The sequence below is a fragment of the Mustela erminea genome, chromosome 14 (genome assembly GCF_009829155.1).
Source record: "Mustela erminea isolate mMusErm1 chromosome 14, mMusErm1.Pri, whole genome shotgun sequence".
NCBI lineage: Eukaryota > Metazoa > Chordata > Mammalia > Carnivora > Mustelidae > Mustela > Mustela erminea.
Genome location: NC_045627.1, coordinates 87,785,465 through 87,801,125, shown reverse-complemented (window position 1 = coordinate 87,801,125; position 15,661 = coordinate 87,785,465). Strand labels below are relative to the sequence as shown.

Sequence of the window (15,661 nt, the reverse complement as noted above, 5' to 3'; positions counted from 1 at the left end):
GGCAGGTGGTGGCTGAGCCAGGCTGGAGGGTGGGGGATCTTGGGCAGCAGCAGAAGGGGCAGGGGAGTTGAGGAAGCGCAGCCCTGAGGAGAGGCTCTTTATTTGAAGGTGAGAGTCACGAGTGTGTCCTTGTGGCAGCAAAATACAAGAAAACGTAAAATAATGGGATTTTTCTATGATTAAGCTGTTCTGCCAGTACTCCAGATTCCGTAGTAATTATGAACCTTGCATAGAGAAAAATTTCAATTAGCCACATGCCTGGGGAATGGGACGTACTGGTTAATTAAAAAACCCTTTAGGGTTCAGTTCTAACCAAAACCTCACTGCGGTGCACCGGCTCCTCCTCGCCTCTGTGACGGTGCCGTGTTTCGAGAGCACAGGGCGGCTCTCGTCTGGGAGGCCTGTAGACGCTGGCTTAGGAAAGCTCCTTGGAGCCAGTGCTTGACAACACCCGTCCGAGGACACACGTTTCACTTGGCCTTTTGGGGGACGGCATCAGACAGCTGGTAACCAACCAGGCCAACTTCCTGCCTGAGAACAGGGTGGGAGACCTACTTGCCGGGTGGTTGGTGACGTCTCCAGGCCCGAGATTCCAAGTGAACAACATCCCATCTGATAGAAAGTTCTCGGGGAACAGAAACTATTCTTACTTAAAAATTAAAAAAATATATTTATTTATTTATTTGACAGACAGAGATCACAAGTAGGCAGCGAAGCAAGCAGAGAGAGAGAAGGGGAAGCAGGCTCCCTGCGGAGCAGAGAGCCTGATGCCGGGCCCGATCCCAAGACCCAGAGATCACAACCTGAGCCAAAGGCAGAAGCTTTAACCCATTGAGCCACCAGGTGCCCCTATTCTTACTTTTTTTTTTGTAGGTATACTTTTTTTTAATTAATTTTATTTTTTTATAAACATATAATGTATTTTTATCCCCAGCAGTACAGGTCTGTGAGTCACCAGGTTTACACGCTTCACAGCACTCACCATAGCACACACCCTCCCCAATGTCCATCACCCCACCAACCCTCTCCCGACCCCCCTCCCCCAGCAACCCTCAGTTTGTTTTGTGTGATTAAGAGTCACTTATGGTTTATCTCCCTCCCAATCCCATCTTGTCTCATTTACTCTTCTCCTATCCCACAGGCCCCCCATGTTGTGCTCTGACTGTGCCAGCTGCCGACTTCCTTTAGGCCAGACGCCCCCCATACACACACGTACACACCTAGTAACACACGTACACACTCATACGAGCACATAACTCCCACACAGTCCTACACGCCTACTCCTATTCACGCTACATTCCTAGTGACACACACTCCCATCCACATACTCGTACAAACACTCCTACATACAAACCACACAAGCACACGCGTGTGCGCGCTGCACTTGTCTCTGTCTAGGACTCTCCCCACCCTTCCACCCCCCCCCCCCCATTTCACAGAAGGTTCCCTCCAGTCCTGAGCTCAGCCCTGGTGAGACTTCTCGAGGAACTGGGCCACCCGTTCCCGGGCTGGCTTGGCTGCCCATGCCTTGCCCGGAGGCCGCCTGTGGTGTGCGGCTCTGGGAACGGGAGCCGCCGCCTCTGCCGGACGAAGCTCCGTCCTTCCGTGAGGGGCGCGCCAAGTACTCCCCAGCCGCGTGTTCCACTGGCCCGGCCACACGACGTGCCCAGCCAGGTGTGTGTGACATGAAATTTTAAAACCCACAGACTTGGGCTTTTTATTAAAGGAAGGGTGAGGGGAAATGGAGGCACAAACACGAGCCAAGAGCAGGGGGCAGCACACCGGGGCAGTCAGAGGGTCTGCTTTGCCAGCGTGTCCACGTCTCCACGAGTCTGCCGTGGTGGGACCGTGACTTTTTCTCCTGGCCAGTGAGCCCTCCCATTAGCCTGGGGGGAGCGGCCCTGACCGCGGGCCCCTGGTCACATGGGATCAGTCTGGGCAGAAGGGGTGGGTCCAGGGACGAGGGTTTGAGCCACGGCCGTCAGACTCAGTCTCTTCTGGCCTCTGAGCCCGATCCAGAGCCTGAGAGAGAATGTGGGGCTCCCTAGGGGTGGGAGCAGCGGGGAGCGCATGGGTCCCGGGGAAGAGTGGTCTGCCGGGAGGTCGAGGAAGGGGGCAGGCATCTGTGTGTGTCTGGAACGATCCCTACCAGGAGGGGCTGAGGAAAAACAGAAGGGAGGGCCTCCCTCGATCCCAATACAAGTCAGGACGGGGAGCTGGGACTCCGTTGCCCGGCACTCACGGACCGGGTCATGGCCTCCGGGTTGTCACAGAGGGACATCACAGATGTCAACTCCATGAAGCAAAGGCTGCCTCTTTACTGAAAACGAGTCAAGATACGTGGCTGGGATCCTGCCATTTGCTGGGCCTTCTAGGCGCTTCCCCTAGATGAGCTGCTGGAATCATCTTCCCTGACACCGTATTCCAGCCACAGTTCCAGAACCCCCGCCCCCGAGTCCAGGGCTGTGTAGACGGCCCAGGCTCCCGAGGGCTGGTCACAGTCCTCCCTGTCTTGGCGCCTCCGGCCTTGGGCCATGAACATCCGGTATCTGTAAATCGGGAGTTCCTGACTGTTGGTCTTTACAAAGGAATGGAATGCCCGTGACTTGTTCGCACAAAGCCCTCCTCGTGTCTCCATGATGATTTCATGGGAATGACAGTTCTATCTGGTATGCTTACTGGGCCCCACAGAGGGTCCTGCTGTTGGGCAGAATCGGGCCGTGCTCACCGACCCAGTCTGTCAGCTGGTGAGTCCCAGAGCTTCCTGGGCGAGGGGTTTAAGCAGCCGTCAACGATAGTCTTCTACAATGTATTGAAGGGAAATATTTCTGATTTGAATAAAAAAGCGTTGATGTCTATGTGATAAAAAGAATCACAATAAATCGATGAGAAAAAGTCAAGTGACTTTTTGGAAATGGATTAAAAAATGTGCAAAACGGATAAAATATGAATTGGTGATTCACAGATAAACTACAAGTAATGAAAGTGTGAAAAGATGCTCCACCCACTGGAAGTTAGGGAAATGCAAGTGGAAATGAAGTATGACTTTTCTGCCTTGCAGTTTTGCAAAAACTAGGAGGTTTGCTCATACCCAGGGGTAGTGATGCAAAGGGAAACAGGCACCAGCTGCGCCACAGGTGGCAAAGGAGTTGGGACATCTTCTGGCAATTTGGCAGTTACTATTTATATTTAAGGTGATACATATTAAAATGCATATAACCCAGAAATTTCACCCCTAGGAAGTTCTCCACGAGAAGTACTTTGTACCCTAGAGCAAATGCACGTCTGTGCAAGTGTTTCCATCACGCCACTGCAGCATACAAGCCAATGTCCTTCATGGAGGGATGACCATCAGAGTTTGTGAGGTTTGGAGAATTCCAAGTAGCCCTTTAAAGGGGGCTGAGGAAGCTGCATATGTGTGGACGTGGCCAGATGTTAAGGCAGAACACTGAGCAAAAAGGCGATTCACACAACTGCCCAGAGGGGACAGGTTTTGTCACTTCTAAGATGCAAAGTTTTCACATAGGAGTTCTCTAAGTTTTGGATGTATCTCATCCTTGAGTCCTTCAGTGCTCCGAAATGCCACGTAGCCTGGTAGAAGGCACGTCCCTAATCTACACCATTCAGTCCCAGCCAGGTGTTAAGCTCCTTCAGCCCCTGGCTAACTGGCTCCCTAACCTGCCAGTCTGTTCGAGGTCATTAGCATGTGAACTCATGTTTGAATGTTTCCATTTGCTGGGATGGGAAGGAGGGGAGCCCCAGCAGCCTAACTTTTCTTCCTTTTCTGAGGCTGTGGGCTCGGTCAGACTGGTTGAGTCACCTGGTCCCTTGCTGTGTGGTTGATGACCATTCCTGCCCCCACCGTCCCTCTCCCAAACCTCTCCTGTCTGCACCTACACTTTTTTCTGGTCCCTTTATCCCAGGTCCTGCTGTACGTAGAGCTGAGAAGGGACAGGCAGACAGACCCAGGCAGGAACACCCAGTAATTAAATGGCCCATAGGAGCAAATGGTATCTCACAGCAGGTGATTTTGGGGGCAGGAGGAAGGGGAGAGGGAAAGAAAAGGTTATAAAATCGTCCATTTTAACAAATATAACAAGTCTTATAACATTTATGAAATAAATACAACAAATATTAAGAAGCATAAGGGAGCACCTGGGTGGCTCAGTCAGTGAACCCTGCTCAGGTCATGGTCCCCGGGTCTTGGGATCGAGCCCCGCATTGGGCTCCCTGCTCAGCAGGGAGCTTGCTTCTCCCTCTCCCTCTGCTGCTTCCCCTGCTTGTGCTCTCTCTCTCTCTCTCTGTGTCAAATAAAATCTTTAAAAAACTAAGAAGCATATGCTTAAATTCCACAGTAGTCCCAGAATATCTGAAAGAGGATGTTGGTGTGTGGGTCCGGGAGGAAGGTGGAGGTGGAGGGGTGCAGAGACAGACGTGGGGATGACCAGAGACATACGGATGTGCAAAGGGAGGTCGGGCAAGGTTTCAGATTTTAGGAGGAAAAGCAGCAGCGTAGGAAGGACGTTCAGATTCCCCCTGGCCGTGGACTTCCAGCATTCTGTCCTCTTCCCCGGGGACTCGGAGAACCCACTGCTCAGAGCACAGATCCCTGTTTGGACTCCAAGAGGAGCACAGGCTCCCAGAAGGGCGAGTTTTCACTCCGTGCTGCACACACAGATCACGCCTTCTGAAGAGCGGCTGGAAACTTGGGCCAACCCCCTGGCCACCATGCCCAGTGTCCGGGCTGTCCTCATGCCAGAGCTGAGCTAGATTTTAAAAGTCCTAAATTAATTGTCTACATAAATCAGTGTCTACCTCCTAATGAATGTCTTGTCCGAAAGGAAGTAAGGCACCGTTTGAATGCAATGAAGAGATTTCATAGACGAAAGAGACACAGGCTGGAAGTCAAAGTAAAGATTTATCCTTGCATCAGAATGTTTTAGATCTTGCAATTTGCATATACAAAGAATTCAGCAACATTCACTGGCATTATAATCAGAGCAAGATCAAATTATAGATGTAATAAAAGAAAATATGATCGTTGAAATGGGAATACATACATACATTATAAAGATTGCACATAAATTAAACACAACTGAGTTAAACAAAAGTATCAGTAATCATACATTTTAAAAATAACATGGGCATGTCTCGGAATGCTGAAACAGACATGTCAGGCTCATTTTAAAAAGTTTTTAAAAACACATAAAAATACCTTTTAAAACACTGGTATGCATTCTTCATTCGTCTAGCACATGGAGAGAAACAGTAAAGTGAGTCACACAGTGACCGTACAGCTTGTCGATCAGAACGGTAGGCTCCTAATCGCTATTTGGCATATGAATGCAACCGCATGCAACATACAAAAACATGAAGGGAAGGACCCGGTGGCGGTGGCGCTGTGGGGCTGGGGCCGTTTGTTATGTACAATGGACCGACTTTGACCGAGGGGGAGGCAGAGGTCAGTTTCCTGGCTGACGCAGAGAGCATGGCCAGTCCTCAAGTGCCCAAAGAGACTGGGGGGCCTTGGACTGGGGGCAGGAGCTGGGCAGAGGCCATGAGGCTGCAATTCCCAAGCCCCCAGAAAGGCAAGTCCCTCCAAGGGACCGCAGCTTCTGCTTCGTCTCCAGAACTGGAAGGGCCACAGTGGGTGCCAGGATGCCAGCAGTGGGTGAGGGAAAGAGAAGAACACACACGGGGCACTGTCCCGAGGGCACCCTGGGTAAGGCTGACCTTAACCTTCATCCAAGAGATGGCAGGCAGGCCTCTGAAAGGCCTGTCAGATTCTAATGAGGGTTCCTAAATTAGACCCAAATCCATTCCCTCGGCTGACTTTAAACCCTCACATGCGATATTAGTCACCTTCGTCACAACTGGCCCACTCCGTTTCTAGGGTTTGGTGCCAAATGAAAGCTTGGTTCCCTTTCTTCTCCATCAGTCAAAGAAAGGCTTTGGACTCGGGATTTTAACAATGAAAACACATGGGACCAGCTGGTGTGTCTCGTGAAGTTCCCTCCGTTTCCCTCCTTGACCCCAGTGCATCCTAGCTGTACCAGGAAGGAGAGAGGGGGTTGCATTCAGCAGTGCGTGCGTGGCCCAGGCATGTGGCTGGCGGCGGTGGTGGCCGTGGTCGCCACGTTGGGCTCATGGCCTTCCAGCGGGTCCCTCCTCTTGCCCAGGGGCAGGGCTCAGAGGAGCAGCGGAGGCTTGATTACGACAAGGCTGCTGTTAGCAGGTAACCAGCCCTGGAGCTGCGGGGTGCACACCAGGGAGGGACACAGGATGAACAGTGCAATGGGAGGGGGCAATCACTTCTCAGCGGAAATGTCACATAAGGCCTTTATATTTCTTTTAAAAAGCAAAAAAAAAAAAAAAAAAAACCAAAAAACAAAGAAAAAGAAAAAGAAAAAAAAAGTACCCCAAATGTACATGTTAAATGCTTTTAGTAAGTTAGAGCAGCTGTCATTCATAAATAAATATATATATAATACATATACATTATATATATTATATATATTGTGCTCATCTGCTCCCGAGTGGCATAGAAAGATCACTGGCATTGAGTTAAACTTTTCTACATTCATTTCCCTCCCCCTTTTTTTTGCCCCACAAGCCGATCTTGTCCGGCAGTGAGATCATTACTACCCAGTGTCAAAGGGCTCAGTAGTATTTCCATCCAAAAATAAGTTAGCTTTTAGATTTAAGGATTTCTCTCTCTTTTTCTTTTATTTAAATATTGGGGAGTGGGACTTCTAAAAAAAAAAAAAACCCTGTATAAATCTAGATTATAAGATTTATTTTCTTACAAACAATCTTAGCTTTTACAAGATTTTTTTTTTCTAATACCAAAATGTTCCTCAGAAAGTTGAAAGCGTAATTGCTTGTGGTTTTCTCCCCAAGCGTGTGCTCCTTGCGGCTGTGCAAGTCGCCCGTCCAGCTTTATCTGAACGTGAGGACTGGGAAGTGGCTGGTGCTGGGCCTCTGGGAGAGCTCAGACCAGCTGAGGGGCGGGGACAGAGTGGGAGGCGAGGCTGAGAAAGGCAGTCGGTGGGACGCTCAGGGGGTCGTCTGAGTCAGACGCCCAGACAGACCGATGGCAAGTGGCTACGTGGGAGCACAGCCTGAGAGCTGGTTTCGCTGGACCCAGAGCCGTGGGGGAACCTTTCCACCCATGCTTACATCTCCCCTCTTCAGGCCAAGACGGCAGGGACCCGGCCTTGAGTAAACGCATGTCTACGTGTCACCCCGCAGCCACCAGCGACGCTAACGTGTTCTATACCTGAGATCAGGCTGTAGTCTTTGATCTTTAAAATGTGAAAACCAAGCACACGCGTTCCAACAGAGGATTTCACCCTGTTTACAGTGTATCTATCCTCATGAACATTCCACCTTCCCCGCAAATGCCACTGCCCAGGACTGTAAAAACAATGTCAGGAAAGAGAATTTTCCTGGTTCTTGAGTCTCGACTGCTTTCTTAACAGCACAGGCTTTGTGTTTTCTCTCCTGCGGAAGCACACGTTGCATATTCAGATTTTTAACATTTAGAAGTGCTGCACGTGTGAAATTCAACAATGGGCTGCATCTGATGCAAAATTAACATATTTACTGGTATTAGCAGAAATATATTTTATGGGATATTACTTGACCTTAATACATGGTTCCAGTTTTTACAGCAAGTGGCCTTCAAAGCATAACAAAATATACACAGAGAAATTAGGACGGGCATTAATGTCAACTATGAAATAAATTAACATGATTTTTATAAAATATACTGACCATTAAATTAAAAAATATTTTAAGGCAGGAATTTTCATTTGAAATTAGCATAATCAGAAAATATATCAATAAAATCTTGTACCACTTTGTAGCAGAATTCATACTGTTCCTGAAAAAAAAAAAACAAGAATACATTAAAATGATACATTTTTTTAAAAGTCCATTAATTTAATTGGGTGAAACATTTATAAAGAAGACATAAAAGAGTGTGACCGGTTACAAAATTTACTTTTTGGGCACTTCAAAATGAAGCTGGATTTTTGTTGTTGTTGTTATTTTTAAGATTTTATTTATTTAGAGAGTGAGCGGGGTGGGGGAAGGGCAGAAGGAGAGAGAGTCCCAAGCAGGACCCTGCTGAGCACAGAGCCAGGACCCTGAGATCATGACCTGAGCCGAAACCACGAGCTGGACACTTAACCGACTGAACCATCCAGGCAGCCCTAAAGTTATTGTTTTATATGGAACATGTCGATGTTTAGCTTCAACTTGTCGTATTTTAGGGCAGTCTGAGTAAAAGGTCTTCAGTTTTCATATTTAAACTGGAAAACAGGTATTTTTGAAATGACAATGAGAGAAGTCGGGATACTGAACTTCACTGCATCACAAAGAAGCAATCTATGAAAGTTAAAAAGGATGAAAATCTAGGCTACTTTTTAGCCTAAGCTTACTCTAAAGAGGGGACACTGTTTTACATAAATTTTGCTAGATTTCAGGAGAATGTTGCCTCTCTCCGTCTAAGGCCTCATGAGAACACGGCCGTGCACCTCTTGTCGTCTCCCGGCTCTTGGAGGGGTGAGGCAGGGAGCCAGGGCGTGCGCGGATGGAGGGGAGGATGGGGGTGGTGACGCAGGACCTGTGGCGGCCGCCAGGACCGGGCACTCCATGGGAAGCCCGGGAACAGGAGCCCAGGGCAGCTGCCGGAGAGTCTGGAGCTCCGCGTGCATGACAGTCAGCCGGCAGAGCGAAGAGGACCCCAGAGGTTTGAGGAGCAACAGGCAGCTAACCTGCCTCTCAGGCAACAGGGCTGGTTCCTTCCGGACCAGGTACTTGCTGGCCTCGGCAATTGGTCCTCGAGGGAGGGGCCCGGGAAGCAGGAGAGAGGGAGTGTGGCTCCCCAGCCCCGCCCATCTTCTCTCCCAAACTTGGAAGTTACTTCAGCCTCACATCAAAGCTGCCTCCCGTCCTGGAGGAAGTGGAAACACCATTAACCCCTTTCTGTTTTAGCAGCAAACACAAGAGCTCCCTGTGACCCATCCACACTGAGTCCAAGCCACTGGTGCCCAGTGATCAATGGTGTGTATTTTGGCAATTTGTTGAGATGACACAGGCCACATCTCAGGTCACAGACATTTCCCATCAAAGCATAAAGCTCCCAGGAAAAAAATAAAAACAAAAACACTTTTTGCCTTGGAATGCGTGCTGCCCTAAAGCCTGTCTCAAGAGTCTTGCCGAGTGGCCAGCAATTGGCTGACTTTCCAAGTCAGGTTACAAACACTCTGTTAAACTGTGTCACCAGACCAGAGGGTACAGACCCAAGCCCAACGACAGCCATGGGCAGCTTCCCAGGGAGGGGTGCGGGGAGAGGTAGCAGTGGAAAGCACAGAGCTGAGTCAGGGTGTTCAGAAGGACGGGCGCCTGGAGATAGGAAACGTGAGCCAGACCCAAAGATTCTGTGGGAGCTGAGGTCCCTTCGAAACCGAGGGAGAGTTTGCATGCTGAGCCACAATAGAGATGTTCTTTGCTACGGTCGCCAGGGGCCTGCCCCGGTCAGGCCCTAATGGGCCCCCACGCACACACACCAAGCAAACGTGCACGTCAACTGGAGGCAGGTGCCATCCCCCGCTTCCCACAGATAAAGAACTAAAGTCCAGAAAGTGGAAGGAGCTTGTTCGAGGCCGCAGAGGCACGAGGGGGCCAGCCCTGCGTTTGCGATGACAGCCTGAAGTCCGAGCATCGAAGGGAGACCCTGGCTTAGCTTTCCTGTTTTCTGGGGGCCATGCAGGACGAAAGCTACCACCTCTGCCTGGGGAAGCCCGCAGTGGACTTAAAAGCAGTCAGGAAAGAAGATGAAAGACTGTGGCTCAGAATTTACAACAGAATGTTTTTGGAGGATGTTCCCATTCATTATTATTTTGATCTGGAAAGCCCTCCATGGAAGGGTCTGCCTCGGGTTTTTCCACGCCCAAAGTCGTTCATGTTTGTGATGCTGCCAGGCGGTATTAGCTAGCAGCAGGCTGACATGGCTTTTAGAAGGACCCCTCTAGCATCTTCCAGAGCTCTACTCTAGCAAGGAGGACTGTCTGCCCTGGGATCAGGGCTCTAAGGAGAGCGGAGGGGCCCCCAGCACCATCTCCTTCCTGCTCTCAGTCATGGCCTGGCCTCAAGAGGGGCACGTGAGGCAGGGGTGTGGGGACCCGGCAGGCACCCCGTTTCCTTCAGTCATAGTGGTTCAAACCTGTCTGTGCTTTGGGACCACCAGGGAGAGCCTTAACTATCCTGATGCCTGCCTGGGTCTGAGCCCCAGAAAGCGTGAGGGCAGCCTGGCCGTGGGGGAGTGTGAACTCTCTCCAGGCCTCCCTGGGATGCCCTCAGGGTGAGAACCATGCTCTGCCCAGCCTGGGGGTGGGAGGGCAACCCCGCTCGCTCGGTGATTCTAGCAGCTTCCCCCGCAATGGGAAGGTTCTGGAAGCCTCTCCTGCCACATTCTAAGCCTACTGGAGTCGGAATCCTGTTAGCCATGCCGAGTAAGTGCACAGGGAGTATAAAAACAGGAAGAAGAAAAAAATGACGGGTTCTAACAGTTTCTGAAATTGTGCTTATTGGGGTAGAACCATCACCAAGCTTGGCGAGGAGGCACGTCTTCTGCAAACCAGGAAGTGTGTGGATTTGTCACAGGACGCAAGACATCGGCGCCAGAAAACGGTGGAGGAGCCGCGGAGACCCAGCGAGCTGTCGTCATCGGTGCATGGGTCCAACGGGTCTCAGAGTCTAAGCCATGAGTTCACCCCTCCTCCTACGTCCTGCCCCGGGGACAGTCCCCAGCAGACGAGGAAGGAAGGGGGTCCGTCAGGCTTCCCTGCGCAGAGGACCGTGAGCTCTCTCCCGTGGGAACTCACCCTCCTCCCTCCCCACACACTCGAGCTCCTTCAATGGAACAGACGTCAAATCCAATGTAAGACAACTCTCGACCCTTCCAGAAACATCCCCACGGCTCCGTCTCTTACCAGGGTTTGCACCATATGCGGTCTCTGAAGTCGCAAACTCTTCACAGCTTGGAACACGTCTAAAAGGCCCTCGGCTTTTACTCGTTCCAGAATGTTGCTGAGCGCTATGAAGGTGCCTGTTCGCCCGGCTCCAGCACTGGGGAGGGAAAGCGCTTAATGCAGACAAGCACACTCACGCTTGGGGATGGCAAAGGGACAGCCCACAGCCCATCCGTACACATCCACGCAGAGTCCATCATCACTGAAAGCGATCAAAGTCTGTGTTTCTAAGGTTCATCTACACGGAGCAAGAGTAGGAAACATGAAATTCCTAAAACTTGCCCTGTTGCAGCAGAAAGGTGTCCCTCGAGCTGGACTGAGACCGATTACAAGCTTTCAAGCCAGGGCGACAACGTCCCTCCTCCCTCGTGGAGACCGGTGGTTCTCAGGGTGCGGTCCCCAGGACCAGCAGCGTCAGCACCACTTGTCAGAATTGCAGACTGAAAGACCCCTGCCCTGGAGAGTCCCCTACCTTAAGAGATAAATAGGGTGGCTTTAGATGTCCTGACAGCAGCCCAGGGTGGCACATGTGCAATTATCAAGACAGAATGTTGTGTGTACATCCCAGACTATCACAGGACTAATAAAGGAGATGAATACCCAGATTAAGGCCCTACAAGATCCTTCTCTCTCTCTCAGTGAATGGTTAAGTTCCTGGTTTGAAGGAGGACTATGGCCGAATCTCCTTTTCGGGCTTCTCATTCTTATCGCCTTATTAACCTTAAATATGTTGCTTTGTTCCATGTTTCTCTACTTGGTGCCGAGACTCCATTGCTGCAATGACTTCACCACGACAGACGATCCTTGTCGCGCGCGAGGACGCCTCTTCACTGTCAGCGCTGGATTCAGCTGCCTCCACCTTTCGTAACTCCCTTATACATTCCTACCCTGATCAATATTGACCCCAGTAGGTAGGGACAGCTCTACGCCCCTATTCAGCACGAAGAAGTTACAGAAGATGAGACCTTCCACCTTCAACCACCTTAAAGATTTAAAGGCTCAAAAATTGCTCAGGGGGAATGATGAGGGAGCAGGAGGATGGCTGAGGACAAAGCAAAAGCTGGCGCCTTGCACCCCCCCCCTTTCATCCGCTCCCCTCCATATGTGTAGCATTCCACAGGCACTCCTGACTGCCATAAAACGATAAATAGTTAACTTGGTTTGCAAATGTCCTTGAGATTTATGGCAGGAGTGTGACATTCCACCAGGAGACTCCCAATTGTCTTTACTTGATAAGTAACCAGGCCTTCAATATCCTGGTTGTGCTTTTTTTCGCATGCGTGGGCTAACCGGCCAGTTCTGCTTCTGTAAGATTGCTTTGTCTGCTTTCGCGCGGGTCCCCTGACCCAATCCACTGACGCCAAGTATGCCTGTTCAAAGGATCAATCAATCAGCGCCGTCCCCCCCAAAACTTGTGTGTACCTGTCTATATAAACCCCGCTTTCCCCTCGGTCGGTGTGCTCGGTTAGCTGGAGCTGCCGACCACCCGCCGGTACCTGCGCCCCAATAAACCTCTTGCTGTTTGCATCCAGTGGCAGTGTTGGATTCTTGGGTAAGGGGATCTGCGGGTCTTTCACAGACCAGCCTGGGTCAGGACTAGGGAGAGGTCCTCTCTGGCTAGACTCCCCTGTGCTAACGGCCGCCTTCAGAAAGGTGCTGCTTCACAAAGGGTGAGGCCAGACAGAGGACGGCCCCTGCCAGGAAGGGTTAGACAAGGAACGCTTCCCAGCAGTGGAAATCTGGGTCTCCGTTCAAGATGATCGTCTTCTTACTGTGCTGGATGAGCCTACAGGAGCAGAGCCCGGGCACCCCCTGGAGAGCCAAGAGAGCAGGCCTAAAGTGGGCAGGTCCTGCTGACTTCCTCCAGAGTCCTCCAGGCCCCCAGTCCCGCACGTGGGCTGACTCTGAGGCTCCCGACCTGTTTCGATGACCTGTCCCCGCCTCTGCCCTGTGCGACCTTGTTCACCTTTGCCTCCCTGGTGCCCTCCATGTGCTAAACTGTCTGGGTCCCTGGAGGCAGAATGCAAAGGAACGGATTTCTAGTTTATTCCAAAGGATGCCTACAAAGCCCCCCAAGAACCAAAAACCGCGTTCTGTGCTCCCCGTGCTGGCCAGGCCAGAAGTGCACCCAGGCTGGTCCCAGGTGAAGAGTTCGGAACCCTCCAAGTTCAGCCCAGGCTCTGGGGCCCCCAAGGAGCAAGGGGGCAAGGGCGGGCGGGACAACCAGCGGAAGCCGCAAGCGGAAGAAGATTTAGAAGAACAGCTTTAGAAGCAAATCAGCACCCCCGAGAATGAAAATGCCCCAAACTCCTGCTGGGGAGAACTCTGGAGTTGCGGCCAAGGCCTCCTGCTGGCATGGGGGAGGGGCTGGCCTGACCAGGACCTGGAGCCGGCACGTCTTTGGATTTGGATTTCGCCAGATTCGCCTTCCACGCTCGCCACATGTCCCTCCTCGGGCCTCCCTGGCATCTGGCTTGGGAGCTCCAGAAAAATCTGCCCTCCATGAGGATGTGCTGTAGCCCTGCCTTGGTTCCCAGAGCTCTGGGGGGAGGACAGGGTGGGGTGGGCACATCAGCCAGAGCCAGCACATCTTTCAAAGTGAACACAAGCAGCTGAATTTTGGGAATGGGTCAGTTTGAGCTATGTTTGGCTGGTCTGGGGAGGACTTCAGAAGCTCATGGAAACGTGTGTTTGAGTCATTTCCCAGCTCCTCCTCCCACGAGGTCTCCTGTGTGTAGCTAAGATGACATTTAGGCACCTAAAGCTCTCTGTGTAGGGAAAGTCTCTCGGGACCAATGCCATGTGGCTGGGAGCCGAAGGCTGGGTGTGGGGTCTGCATCCCACCACTCACCAGGAGGGGGCGCCCCGGCCCCGGCGGCTCACCTGCAGTGCACGGTGATGGGGTGGTTGCCCGTCTGCTGCTGCTGCTTCTGCACAGCCGCGATGAGGTCGATCATGCCTTTGCCCTCGGCCGGAATCCCGATCTCGGGCCAGCCGTGGAAGTGGAACTGGCGGACCATGCGGGTCTGCTCCTCCTGGTGGGCCAGGGGCTGTGGGCAGGGGAGGGCGTTTCTGCTCATGCAGCCCTGACCATCCAGGAACAGACCTACCCTCCCAGGGAGCAGGGCCCAGGCTTGGGGTCCTCCTGGGTCCTCCGACGGCTGGCACAGTCCCCCTCCGGCCAGGCTGTTTGTACGCCGAGTGCACCCCAGAGCAGAAGGCCGCAGAATGGGGAGCAGGACATGCAGAGGATGTCCCCAAAGCCCCCGCTAGGGCCCGCCGGATACCAGACGGATCCTGGCAGCTTCCCTTGAGAAAACAGGATTGTCTCTTTCCTAAGAAGCCAGGACCCCTCCTGTACCAGAGGCTCTGGAAAAGCCTGGAGAGGCCTCTGTGGCTTCATCCACACCCTCTCGTCGCCCTGTCCCCGCCGCTGCCATTTCTCCTGAGCGGGTGTTTGTGGCTGTGGAACGCCTCTTAGAGTTGGTCACTCTGCTCCCCCATCCTCTCTCGTGCTCCAGCAAGGACGCACACGACCACGGAGGTCCAAATGTTAGAGGCGATCTGCCCCTTGATGACACGGCTCCCTATTCACACGCTGACCACTGATCCGAATGCACCAGTTAGAAAAGCCTAGAGGAGCGGGATGTGCTGGGACCGTGGTAAGGACCGGGGTAAGGAGCCCCCGATGGCCGCTTCGGGGCCGTCTGTCTACGAGACCCCACAGCACCGGCGACAATACCTGATTGAAGGTGACCAGGAAGTCCCGTATGCTGATGGCTTCCGAAAGCGTATCACTTTTTATTTCGATTGTTATTTCGCCATGAGTCACAGAGCCCTCTGTCGGCCAATACTGGTAGCATTTATCCTTGGGGGATAAAATGAAATTTTAAGTCTCACACGAAATAATGCCCTGTTAGCGGTTTAATATTATGCTGCAGGATGGCTCTCAGACCGTTTAGCGCATCTCATCTGACGCAGTAAATCAATAACAAACACGGCTAACACCTGTTGACCAAGGGAATCCAGAAACAGGTGTGTATTCAGAACTTGGATACAGGAAGAGATTATCCAATCAACGGAGCTGAGAAAACCCGTTTTCCATATAGGAAAAGGGGTGTGTCCTTGACCCACACTCTACCAGGACTGATAGGAACAGTCCAGCCCTCTTGGAGTTGGGCAGTGCACAACATGCCCTACCATATCTGGTAGCTTTGAACCTTCATGAAAGTAAACCCAGACAGGTTAAAACTTAAAAGTCAAAAACAAAACTGTGAGAGCCCTAGATGAAAATGTCTTTTCTTTTGGGGGTACAGAAGGACTTACTAAAAAACAAGACTTCAAAAGAGTAAACAACCCACAACTCGAAGATTATGACATCAGATTAGAACACAATGAGGGCACCTGGGTGGGTCAGTGGGTTAAAGCCTCTGCCTTCAGCTCAGGTCATGATCCCAGCGTCCTGGAATCCAGCCCTGCATTGGGCTCTCTGATCAGTAGCGAGTTTGTTTCCCCCACCCCCGCCTGCTTCTCTGCCTACTTGTGATTTCTGTCTGTCAAATAAATAAATATATTTTTTTTAAAAAAAAGGAGCACAACAAACTTCCCTTCATCAACCAACA

General features: G+C 51.5%; 1 protein-coding gene across 12 annotated transcripts in view; it reads right to left on the bottom strand.

Moving 5' to 3' along the window:
- Nucleotides 1-6,880: 6,880 nt before the first annotated feature.
- PTPRE (protein tyrosine phosphatase receptor type E) overlaps nucleotides 6,881-15,661 on the bottom strand; it is a 153,386-nt gene continuing 144,605 nt past the window's right edge. For 6 of the 12 annotated variants that reach the window (XM_032312979.1, XM_032312980.1, XM_032312982.1 and 3 more), the window contains 3 exons: nucleotides 14,782-14,907; nucleotides 13,923-14,089; nucleotides 12,623-13,049 (listed from right to left, as the gene is read on the bottom strand). In XM_032312979.1, the coding sequence (XP_032168870.1) occupies nucleotides 12,791-13,049; nucleotides 13,923-14,089; nucleotides 14,782-14,907 (552 nt within the window). In that variant the 3' untranslated portion in view covers nucleotides 12,623-12,790. Of the gene's footprint in view, nucleotides 7,886-9,053; nucleotides 11,137-12,622; nucleotides 13,050-13,922; nucleotides 14,090-14,781; nucleotides 14,908-15,661 lie in introns of those variants that run through there. The other 6 variants (XM_032312981.1, XM_032312988.1, XR_004278617.1 and 3 more) reach the window with 5 other exon arrangements.